The following is a 12,711-nucleotide window of genomic DNA, read 5'->3' as shown; positions in this document are numbered from 1 at the left end:
ACGTGCTAAATTGCATACCTTTATGCAGACATAGACTAGTTATTTGCAGTATGTAGAAGAACAACTGCTACACTTTAATTTGTCAGTGGGCATATGCTTGCCACACCTTCCCTGCTGGAAGAAGAATGCTGTTGTACTGCAGGATGACGGATGATGATGGTTTGCCCAAACACAGCCCTAATTGGCTCCATTTATTTGGTTATGAGAGAGATTCCCAAAGGAGGCAGTCCTTTGTCAGTAAGACCAATATGAACAGTCAGAGGAACAGGCCTATTAGATGTAAAGTAAGGACCAGTACAGGTGCCAATGAAAAGCAAAGACAAGGATGCCTAGCAGCCCAATGGCAATCCAGCATATAAATCAATAAAGGGTCACTAAAAAAACCTGAGGGAGCAAAGCTAAGCTAATTTGATGTGCACAAGAGCACTGAGAGGTGCCAGTTAAAGAAAAGTGGACAATAATCATCACAAGTATGTGTTTTTCAGAGCCACGCTTTAATCTGCAACATCTCTGACAATGACAGTATTTCGGTCACTGCTTTATAACTAATTAAGTGAGAGCTGAATAAACTAAAGCACGTAGACTGACAGGTATCTCATCAACTTGACAGTGTCAGTGACCCGTCATCCTGCAAAACCCAGTATATTGTTCTTTGCTCTGGGGGCAGGGTGAATGAGTTGTCAGCTGTCAGAATAACAGGGAAAGTACGCATTAAAAATCAACCGTAAATGTATTGGAGCAATTTAAGCTATCTAGTTCATAAAGTTGGAACCAGGTCAGGGTCTAATTTAGTCATACCATACCCCAAGTTGTAATTTACACAAAGTGCAAAATTTATCTCAGGTGAATTCTGAAAGCTCACCCGGAATATACAAGAAACAAAAGCGCTTTCCGACATCAGCATTGCATTTGATGCCGTAAACCATCGCATCGTCATCACTCAGCTGAAGCAATGTGTTGGGATTAAAGGACGTGCTCTTAAATGTTTTAACTGACAGAAGCTTCTGTGTTAGTCTGGAAACATCTAGGCTAACAGACCTAAAACCCAGGGGTCCATTCGAAATTCAGTTCTTTATCAATTATATATGCTCCCTTTAGGTTTCCCCAGTAAAAAAAAAAAAAAAAACAACAACAAAAAAAACATAACAGACGACACTCAGATTTATTGACCTTATTTGATTGCTTGGATGACATCAAAACCTGGATGGCACTAAAATTTCTTAATCTAAACGAGCCAAATACTGAGTTTATGATCTTTAGAGCCACTGGCCTTCACTTCATCCTTGGTGGTTCCCTCGCTTCATCTTTGGTGGTTCCCTCGGTTCTTTGGGTGCATTTATCAAACCCCTTATCAAAAATCTTGGGCTGTCAGAGCTAACTTTACCAGCTGAGCGACCTTGTGAGAATCAAGCCTTTTCTTTCCTTCAAAAGCTGTGAAAAAGGTGATTCACATTTATTTTGTTGAGGTTTGACAACTGAAATAGTTTCTTTACTTAGACTCTCCTTTTTCACCTGTAACTGGTCCAAAACGCTGCTGCTCAGCTGCTAACAGGCATGCAAAAGCAAGAGCATATTTCACTTATAATGGCTTTACTGCATTGGTTCCCAGTTACATTTAGAATTGACTGAAGATTTTACTGTTTGATTTTAAGTGTGTTAACTGGTTAGCACCTCCCTACCTCACTGATCTTTTGACTTTACACACTCCCATAAGGTCACATAGGTCTGCTGACCAGTGGTTCTTGGCTATCCTGAGATCAGGCCTTTGCAATAGCTGCTCCTGTAAAGTGGAACTGCCTGCCCTTTGACATCAGTGCCTCATCAACACTGGAGATTTTTAAGAACTGTTTGAAAACATTTTTAAGCCAGACTGAGTTTTGATATTTGCTTTTGACTGTGTTGTTTCACCAGAATTTTATTGCCAGTACTGCTTCAAACTACACTTTTTTTTTTTAGTTGTGCAGCTTTTTTGGTTGATAGGTGTTGTTTTTAAACCTACTTCGAAATAAACTGACTTGACTATCAGACTCAGAAACTCATCAAACCAATAAAAATCCCAGAGAAGGACAGCAAAATTAACAGAACAAATAGTGAGATACGATTGTTAGATGCTGGAAAATTTCATCATGAAAATGAAGCTCAATTTAACAAAAAATAAATAAATAAATAAATAACTGAGAGAATCTTGTATGCCTAAATACTACTATCTACCTGCAAGTTAAAACAGATCGGTGGATCAACTGTGCTTGCTTAGAGGCTTTAGTGTTATTACCTTTTAGTGAATCTACCCCCTCTTAGGGAGATGAGTGCCACCTGATCTGTGTTTAGAGAGCTTCTCCTCTTAACTACACTGTCACACACTGGCCAACGCTTGCACACACACAAAAGCAGGGCACCCCATGGGTTAGTGCTGCTCTCACCCCGTCAAGGACAGGTGGGTGACACCCGCTGGCACCAAGTGACACGGAAAGGTGGTAATCACACACCGGAATGCCCTGACACCCCTGTCACCTTGGGTGTCTGCCACTCATGTATCCCAAGTGTCACTTAATCAGGGGAGCTTTTACAGTACAGCAGGAGAGCAATGAGTGTGTTTGTGTAGTTTGTGACAGGAAAGAGCGCATGTAAGTTTTTGCATGTGTGACACACAGTGTGTTCACTGGTGAAATCAGGGGACTTATCAGACGGTCTTGTGATGAGTGCAGCTGCAAAAAATATGCTGCGTTCACAATACTTCATATAGAAAACAAGTCATTCAGTCATTAAATAACATTGAATGCCTGCTTGAAAAACAGTTTTGGTTGTGTTTGATACCACTAAAGTACACATACACGCACACTCACACCATCTGTGCAGACTCACCAGTCGTGCATGGGGGTTTCTGTGGTAGTAGATCTCCTTGTATTCATCCATCCAGACCTCAGCCGCTCTCACACTGTTTGACAACGCCTTGCTTCGTGAGTAAGGGGCCTTCTTTGGGAATACATGACCCACATGGGAGCATGGGTGGATCTCCAGGCTGCCTCCACATTGCCAAATCTAAGAGACATCAACAACACCACCACGAGGATTTGGTTAGCCTCTAAGCCATGATTCAATCAGACAACACAAAGCACAGCCTTGTTGTGGAGGAGCTTGGAAACAGAAAAGCTGTTTTGTTATTAGGGAAGACATATTTTTGGGACCTCCCCTTTGGGAAATTGTGGTTATTTTAGAAAAGGGATGTTCAAATTCTTCACAGCAATTAAAGTATTAAACTTGTTGGCCTGTTTTCACTGGTTGTTTAGTTATAATTCTGTCATTGTGGTTTTCATGGAAAATGAGGAGTTATCACATGGGTCTGGGGAAATGCAAGTCAGACCTCACTGTCTTGTGAGCTGTGGCTTAGTGCTAAAAGCAGTGCATTTTTATGGCAATATGGAAACAGTGTGTGCATTGTGCCTATTTTCCATAAAGCTCGGGGTTTGCAGAATACATGCACTGTATATGTACTGCAGATCCACAAAGACACATGGCCTGCAATCCAATTCACAAACCATCTTTTTTCCTTTCAGCATGTACTGCAACTGTCCTTACAAAGTACGTACTGTCAAATGCAATGAGCACACGATTCAAACATACTACTTAATCATAATAGTGCGCCTTAAGCTTTGACTGTCATGCTCATATAGCCATTGCAATCTGTAGTAGTAAAACATCGGTCTATGCACTCTCAGTGCTGACTCAAGCATGGCATTGTGACATACACTACCAGTCAAAAGTCTGGATGCACCTTCTCATTTAATGACTTTTCATTATTTTCATGACTATTTACATTGTATATTCTCACTGAATGCATCAAAACTATGAATGAACACATATGGAATTATGTAGTAAACAAAAAAGTGTGAAATAAGTCAAAACATGTTTTATGTTTTAGATTCTTCAAAATAGCAACCCTTTGCTTTGATTACTGCTTTGCACACTTGGGATTCTTTTTGATGAGCTTACGGGATTATGGGTCAGAATGGCCAGAAAATGCTGCTTTGCATACTGAAAATGGTATCTTTGGCATACTGCATTTAACGTAATATAAATTGGGACACACTGAAACTTCATCTTGCATACTATCTAGTGTTTCTTACCCTAAAAGAGAATTCTAGGTTCTCTCCTCCCCACACTTCCATCCCTGTGTCATATGTCCCCAGGTAATGAAAGTATTTCCTGCCCACAGAAAACAGTCCCCCTGCCATAGTCGGAGACCTGAAGACAGAAACATCACAACAGTTAATCTGCATTCCATTAACTATGACTGGCCTGACGAGAAAGGAGGCCTGAAGACAAATAACTAGGAATGATATGTCAGTTGGCTGCACAGTGGTGTAGTGGTTAGCACTTTCGCCTTGCAGCAAGAAGGTCCCTGGTTCGCGTCCCGGCTTTCCCGGGATCTTTCTGCATGGAGTTTGCATGTTCTCCCTGTGCATGTGTGGGTTCTCTCCGGGTACTCCGGCTTCCTCCCACAGTCCAAAAATATGCTGAGGTTAATTGATTATTCTAAATTGCCCGTAGGTGTGAATGTGAGAGTGCTTGTTTGTCTTTGTATGTGGCCCTGCGACAGACTGGCGACCTGTCTAGGGTGTCCCCTGCCTTCGCCCGAGTCAGCTGGGATAGGCTCCAGCCCCCCCGCGACCCTAGTGAGGATTAAGCGGTGTATAGATAATGGATGGATATGTCAGTTTTGGGTGTAGTACCAACTGAGAGTAGCAACGAAAAGACAGTAATAACAGAATGACAATCCTGAAATATCAGAAAATAGGATTTGGTTCTATTCCCTGTTGTTAAAGACTCCTACAAACACACCTGATCACATCAGTGGGTGAGCGACGGCGTTTCTGCTCATACTCTGGGACAGTGTGCCAGGTGAAGACCAACCGCCAATCAAACCCTCCAATTTGAGGTTCTCCAGAGTTGCCTAAATACTGGAAGGTGTTCCAGTCAATCACATCAATGACAGGACACACAACAGCTTTTGGCTCCTCTTTGATCCTTGTGGAGAAAGGAGAAAGAGGCGGTTGACAGGGAGAAGCGCTGTTACAAAGCAAGCAATTTGTTCATCTCAAGTGTCTGTGTAAACTTTCGCTGTTGCCCTTGCTTGATAGACAGTCAAGAACTGAGCTACCCAAGTCTGAGTCAGCTACAAAACACTGCTCCTACACTGCACTACATGACACTTGGATTAAAAGACCGTCTTTCTAAAGGCCACACTCTGACAAAAATACTCAAGGGGAAGAGTCCTTTCTTTTCCAGATGAGTGCTTTCTCACCTTTGAAGCAGGGGCTCTAACCAGCCCTCATGACACTCGCAGTGGCAATCCAGGAAGGTCAGCACATCACCTGTGGTAATGGATGCCCCTAGCAACCGGGCCCGCACCAGCCCCTCCCTCTTTGTGGCCCGGATGAGACGCACCTTCCGCAGACCTGAGATGTACTTCTCCAACGGCTCCTTCAGATGAGCTTAGGGAAATTAAAAAGAAAAGCAGATGAAATATCCAAAAATATTGCTATTTCCTTTGATTGTATGAAGGCCATGACTGTATTGAGCGCAGAAATGGTTCTCAGAATTGTTCCCCACACTGAATGAATAAATGGAACAAGGACAGCAAGCACAGGAGAACTACTAAAAATCAGCTATGAGCTTTAAATAAGTAAGTCAAGGTAATAAGGAAAGATGTGGAAAAGGAGTGTTTGATACAGTATTGTTGAATTCACCATGTACTGGTAGTTTATCTCTGAAGCAGGTGGTCAAGACATGACCAGTGATCTTTGAGTATTTTGGAAGTTCCAATGCTGATTTTGTGATTAGATAAATACATATTTTTACACTGTATATCTATCACTGTTTTCATATGCTTTACTGTGAGATGCCGAGCAGTTTTCAACCTCTATGTCTTCTGTAGTGCACTAATTGAAAACAAACTGGAATGATGACATTATTCACTAATTGACATGTTCAACACTCTGTAAGTGTAAGCAAGGTCAGGACAAAGGGAGCGGCAGGCATTGCGTCATTTCCAGGACTACAATCCAAAAATGTTTTGGAACCACTCCCTTACAGTATCCAAGTCAATGTAATCTGTGTCTCTGTCAGGCATATGGATTCTGTAAAGCGTCTTGAGAAAATTTGACTGTAATTGGCGCTATATAAATAAAACTGAATTGAATTGAATTGGGGCTGCACAGTGGCGTAGTGGTTAGCACTTTCGCCTTGCAGCGAGAAGATCCCTGGTTCGCGTCCCGGCTTTCCCGGGATCTTTCTGCATGGAGTTTGCATGTTCTCCCTGTGCATGCGTGGGTTTTCTCCGGGTACTCCGGCTTCCTCCCACAGTCCAAAAATATGCTGAGGTTAATTGATTACTCTAAATTGCCCGTAGGTGTGAATGTGAGAGTGATTGTTTGTTTATATATGTAGCCCTGCGACAGACTGGCGACCTGTCCAAGGTGTCCCCTGCCTTCGCCCGAGTCAGCTGGGATAGGCTCCAGCCCCCCCCCGCGACCCTAGTGAGGATCAAGCGGTGTATAGATAATGGATGGATGGATGAATTGAATTGTATAGATAAACAATGAATGGCTTTATGTAAAACACATTAATGTTCTTGAAAACAAATCCAGCTTTTGTTCATTTGTAAATAGATCAGAGATTGATGTGTTCTTGTTTTTTCCAAACACATAGCCTTCCAATAGAGCAGGCAAAGGATTAACATATTTACTTTTAAAAATTATTCTTACAATATTTACATATTCATATAGAAGTTACAGCAATGGCCAGGCATGGAGCATTGATATCAGTTAGACAAGCTTAATGTCTACTGTATAAGACTATCCTGTGTCTACATCTTCTCTCCATGTATCTGTCTGACTTTGCGAATTGCCATCATGTCAGTCCATCTTCCTCCCCTCTACCCATGTCACAAACTAGAGGCTGCGAATTGCTCGTGTGACTCCACATGTTAACCTTCATCAACCTTTCTGTCCTTTATGACTGCCAATCTGCCAGTGATCCTGTCCACAGCTCCTTTGCCTGTCTATCAGTCTACCTGTCTCCAACATGAGGGCTCTCTTCACAAGTAGCATATGTCTGCAGCAGAGGAGGTTATATTTTCCAGATTTGCAGCTGCAGACGTGTATTTCTAGAGTGTTTTTCATTATACCTACTGAAATGGATAACGAAGAGAGTAACATGTAGTCTGTCAAGGAAGGGACTATATTTCTGGCCAAGATGGACAACAATTACAGTGCAAATACTCAGTGTCTGACACATTTTACTTGTTAAATACTGATAACAGTTGTGGTGTATTCAGTTTGGCAGCAGTTATTGATATCTTTTCAAAGATGGGGTGTGTCCTGCTTCTCATCCCTTTCAAATACCTATTTGAATTCTTGTGACTACAAAGGCCAGAACATGTGATTGCATCAGTATTTAATCTGATAATTAAAATATTATAAAAGATTACAATTTGCTAAACACTACTCTAAGCAACCAAGTTGATTACACGACAAAGTACTTTATTTCAGTGGAATGAATCTATAAAAACATTACTTGTCAGTTAGAAAGTAGCATTAGGTGGGGGAAAAAAGCTTAAAAACTATTAGTTTATGGACAGAAAGTACTATTTGGATGGAATGTGGGCACACTTTAGCTATAATCTAATTCAGTAGATGGGGTTGCTGTGAAAAACAAGGATCCTACAAATGTGGTCCTCAAACTGCAGCCTTCTGTATTGCACAACTCTTATTATGGCTGCACTGCCTGTAGACACCACAGTCCTATTATCACACTTGAACTTGTTTTATGGCATTTATCCAGCTTGTTTTCCCCTGACTAGATCCTTGCTTGTGTTGTATCTACTCTCAGACGTACGTTGCTTTGGATAAAAGCGTCTGCAAAATGAAACTGTACAATTGTAGAAACATAATAATGCTCGTCACTGTCCATGCCTGTACCTCTGTCACTGTAGTCATCTACCAGCACCACCTCTGTCAGCAGGATGTCAGGGGAAGTCTCCAGCACACTGTGGACCGTCCTCAGCAGAGTCGACCAGGCCTCGTTGTAAAAGGCGATCACCACGGAGGTCGTCGGTAAGGACCTGTAGTCGTACTTCAGCTCTCTGCAGCTGCAATAGCACGAGTGTACATGTTAGGACACAGAGCAAAACGGAGGAGGTAAGGGTTGGGTGATGGGGATCAGACTGAACACGGATATCCTGGCAAGACAAACAGTTGAGGTGAAAATAGTTGTAGCCTAAGAGCTTCAGTAAAAAGCAACTGGACTTATCTCTTTCTTTTTTTTTTTAAATTTCTTGAGGACATTTCACCTCTCATCTGAGTGGCTTCTTCAGTTCAAAACCACGACATTTCTTCAGTTCTGAACTGAAGAAGCCTCTTAGATGAGAGGTGAAGTGAACATGTAGCAAGCTGCATTTACTACTCCCTCCCAGCAGCAAATGATTCAATAGTACTCCTTTAAGAGCAACATCACCTTTGAGGCATTTATTAACTTGGGGTACAACTTCACAAGAATATCCAAACTGCATAAACTCCCCTAAAACTTCCCAACTTAGTGACAACGCTGCATTTTGGTGTAATTGTTGACATCTCTCAAGTAGTAACTTACAGTGGGTTCCATCTCTCAGGCAGCCTGCGGTGTAGTGACACTTTATCACTGACATAAACGTTAACCTGGTGCTTTTTGAGACTTTCCTCTTCCTTCTTTTTCTCCTCTTCGTTCAGCTTCAGCTTCACAGCTTTGCCCATTTCTCCCAGGGCATTTAAATCCAAGGGGGGCTTCTCGTAGACGGGCTTCTTGAGCAGCTCATTGTCCACCTCTCCGGGGGCTTCCCGTCGATTGGCAGAGCCCACGTCCCCGGAGCTGAGCCTGACAAATATCACATATCCCACTAAAGTGGCACCCAAGAGGAAAACGAGTAACTTGGGTCTGTTCCGTCTTCCGCAAGCTGCCATCGTGTCGCAAAGTGTGGTCGAGGTCTCATACACCGGCGAAACTTTGCAGGCGAGTTTCAGCCTCGTTTCACTGCTTGAAGTTTGTCCTGCATACTTTGAGAAGTCTGTGTCACGACTCCACGGAGTTTGCGTGAAAGTTGGTTCTCATTGTGAGAGTCCACCCCCACCCACCAGCCGTGTGAGTGTGGGCAAAGCGTCTGAAAAAGACCGTATCTTCACTGACGTGCGAGAAGAAGACACTCCTCCTCTTCCTCCACGGCGAGCCGCAGAGGTGTGAAAGTATTAGCAACTGGCACCCGGATTAGCTAACGGTTATCTCCTGGGATTAGCTAGCTGCCTAACCTGTGGGAGACAGGAAGAAATCTAGGTCAAATCAAAAGCCCCCGTCCGCTGTTTCCTTAACTTTTCAACGACGAAATGACATGTCACAGTGAAATACACGCATATTAAATCGTCTTTGATCTGTCGGGGTGTGTTCAGCGGTTCGCTTGCTCAACAACGTAGCCTCACCTGTATTTGCAGCCAGACGGATAAACTTTATCTCCAAGCTACTTAAATTGAAGTTCAAGTCAACTGTCAAGCTAGCGGAGCTAACAGCTACTTTGGTTTACCAATGTCAAAATAAAACCTTGTGGTTACTTTTGTTACATTGTACTCTAATACAAATAAATCCATTTAAAAAACAGATGAAGCATAAAATTCATGTTTTTTGTGTGGACTGTATTATAAAATTATATTAAAATGCCTGGCAGAGGCAGTGAACTGTGCATGTAATACCATGTGTAGTTAACAACGCAATGGATGTAAACCTATTTGGTATAAAAGGCTATTTCTGGGTGCAGTTTAATCTACAAAATGACCAATTAGTTTCCAAGTAGATTAGTTTAAGATGTTAGCAAACCATAGACTGTCAAGAGCCTAAACCTTGGCATTCATGAGTAGTTCATTAAAAAAGAGAAAGTTCTATAGTCTCCTATTTTTCATCCCCTCTGAAACACTAATTTCTCGAAAAATGGATTTTATGGGTCTTAAACCACTGATTTATATTCAATCAATTTCTATTGAAAAGATTTCCGTGCTTTTATTTTGAAGGACATGCTAGATTGGCATCTGTAACTTGGAAGTTCCGTACCAAGTCGAGTGGCAGGGAAATCTTTTAGAAGGTACAGATAAACTGGCCTGAGATACATGATTACTAGTTTATCATTTGCACTTTGTAGTTTTTCCAAGTTTCAGATACAGCTCTATTTCATGTAGTAGCTTGATACCCAGGTGGGCCACATGACACACATTTTCTCTCTTTTGATGAACATTGTTCCATGCTTGTGTAGACTCTCAGTCATTCAGGTTCAGTTCATGTAATCGCAGGAGATTCAGTAGAAAGCAACTGAACTTCTCTTATTGGGTTCTTGAAGTTTTTCCACTCTCATCCAAGAGGTTTCTTCAGTTGCTTAAGTGTCTCAGAACTGAAAAAAAGGCTCTTGGATGCCACAACCTGGATTACTAAGAATCTACACAGACAAGACAGTAGTGTGGTAATGTTTAGATGTGGCAACCAGCACTTATTACTCCACCCAAGCAGCAAATAGCACACTGGTATTCATTTAAGAGCAACACCATCTTTTGTGGTGTTTACCAACTTGGCTTATAACTTTGCTGGAGTATGCACTAAGCTTTTAATAAAGCTCTTATGATTATTAGTTATCCCAAAACTTATAGGTCATTCTCTAAACCTTCCAGAAGTACCAAATACCCATTTTTGAAACACCTTTGAAGACCCAAGAAAAACCTAGGACCCAAGTTTAGAAATCATTTACTTCGGTGGTCTTTTTTCATACAAGGCCAGTTGTCACTCATATGAAATTGATATGAAAACTCTTGACACCAAAGATGAAATCTGACACAAAATGTATGTTTAAGCAAATTAAAATGCTAAATAATTAAGGTGACCATTCAAGGCGAGAAGGTAATTTGAGTGGCATACTGTTTGATCGAGTACCCATATTGTGAAAACTACAAAGAGACACGGGAAGGCAACAAGTCAGCCGGAGTGTTGTAATATACCATGGTAGACTGGGCTTTGTCGTGTCTGACAGAGACACAATATTAACGTGAATGCATGAGGGCGTTTTCATTTAGGACTGGATGATGGATAACATTTTCCATGCAACAGATATTTGGTGCAAATGTACTAACAGGAAAATAAAACTGTGGTGAGCTGCACCTTTGGGTTGTTATTATCCTCTGTTGTGTCACACCTCTATACGCCAGTATGTCACATTGAAACATATTAACAGGCTCATTCAAGACATCAGGGTTGAATAAACAGCTGATTTTTTTGGATTAATAAATAAATTTGTATTCTGTTGAAACACCCATATGTAACTAAAACAACACTTATAAAAGAAGGAATTTAAAATACAATATGGAACTGGTTGATCCTGCCTCACACACCGCAGATTATAAAACTTTTGTTGATGATTGCTCGATAAAGGTTTTAGATTAGTGGATGGAATTCCACAAATGAAGTCTCAGTGGACCAAAAACATCACAACTGAAAGGGCAAAACGTTGCAAAATGGCCAATGTGTTTAGAAAAGAAAAAAGGGGAAATGGAGCAAAAACACAACCAAGCTGTCATTAAGCTGCCGAAAGCTTCAATGTTGTGGCATTGTCAATCAAGATCTACTTTATATTGCAGTATAGTATAGTAGTCTCTTGCAGATTTCATAAAAGGCATTAAGGGACATTTTAATGGCCTATTTTGTCTGAAAGGCCATAAAACAATACTTCAACAGACAGATAAAGAAAGCAACAAGTCTGAGGAAAAAAAACTGAAAAAAATCAGCAGTGCAGGAAAAGTGAAGGAGATGGAGATATGAAGTTACACAACTACAGGTCATCTGTAGTCTAACTAAAATGAACAATGGATTCTATGAATACATATTGTCAGTTGGTTCCTTTTATGCCCTTCCTCTTTTGTTGTGTTCTTCTTTCTCTGCCTTGCTAATCCAGTCTTTATGCGGCAGGCTCGCTATTGTCGTCTGAATGAAGTTCATCTTTTCATTTCTCTCTTTCATCCACCTCAATCTTCAGAAGATGATATAAATTCTCTGATCACCTGATTAGGGTGCATAACACACAGGCAGAAATGCCCTGAGCAGTGAGTCTGGTTGAATTTCCAGCTGGGGACCATCTGCTTCATGACATTCCCCTAGTCGCTTTTTCTCCGTTTTGTCTGTCCTCACTGCCACTACAAATTAAAGGCATGGAAATTATTTTAAAAATAGCCAAAAAATCATTCAAGATTTACAGCATTTTGAATTTTTTAGTCCAAGTGTAATCAAACTAACCCCCTGAACACTGTAAGTGTAATTATTACCCAAACTGTGAATCTATTTTAAAAGAAGCGAAATCTGACTTGCTCGCTTTAATTTTACTTGCAATATTTACTTACTGAAATGTGAATCAAGAACAGAACAGATTAACAAAGCATATATTGTGACTTACACTAATAATTCTCTGGAACCACATACACAGAAAACTGTGAGAAAAAAAATAAAGACGAGGTAAACATTAATGCAGTTCCAGACCATTTGGTTTCCTCGAGTAGAAATTGAAATACCTGTCTTTCTCAGTGACTGGCATTAGCAGTGTTAGTGCCAGTAGGTGGTGCCAAATGACTATGAATGCTGGAATCCCAGCTGCAATGGCTC

At 41.2% G+C, this 12,711-nt stretch overlaps 1 protein-coding gene across 1 annotated transcript in view; it reads right to left on the bottom strand.

Annotated features, from left to right (window-relative positions):
- Positions 1 to 9,575, bottom strand: part of galnt12 (UDP-N-acetyl-alpha-D-galactosamine:polypeptide N-acetylgalactosaminyltransferase 12) — a 17,453-nt gene extending 7,878 nt beyond the window's left edge. Inside the window, exons 1-7 of the mRNA XM_023281956.3 lie at positions 9,507 to 9,575; positions 8,650 to 9,338; positions 7,980 to 8,149; positions 5,303 to 5,492; positions 4,840 to 5,025; positions 4,125 to 4,242; positions 2,863 to 3,039 (exon numbers count right to left, since the gene is read on the bottom strand). Of these exons, the coding sequence (XP_023137724.2) occupies positions 2,863 to 3,039; positions 4,125 to 4,242; positions 4,840 to 5,025; positions 5,303 to 5,492; positions 7,980 to 8,149; positions 8,650 to 8,996 (1,188 nt within the window). The 5' untranslated portion in view covers positions 8,997 to 9,338; positions 9,507 to 9,575. The remainder of the gene's footprint in view (positions 1 to 2,862; positions 3,040 to 4,124; positions 4,243 to 4,839; positions 5,026 to 5,302; positions 5,493 to 7,979; positions 8,150 to 8,649; positions 9,339 to 9,506) is intronic.
- Positions 9,576 to 12,711: the final 3,136 nt, after the last annotated feature.

Source organism: Amphiprion ocellaris, chromosome 15, assembly GCF_022539595.1.
Source record: "Amphiprion ocellaris isolate individual 3 ecotype Okinawa chromosome 15, ASM2253959v1, whole genome shotgun sequence".
NCBI classification, from domain to species: domain Eukaryota; kingdom Metazoa; phylum Chordata; class Actinopteri; family Pomacentridae; genus Amphiprion; species Amphiprion ocellaris.
Note: the sequence above shows the minus strand (reverse complement) of the source record. Positions and strands in the feature narration are given on the sequence as shown.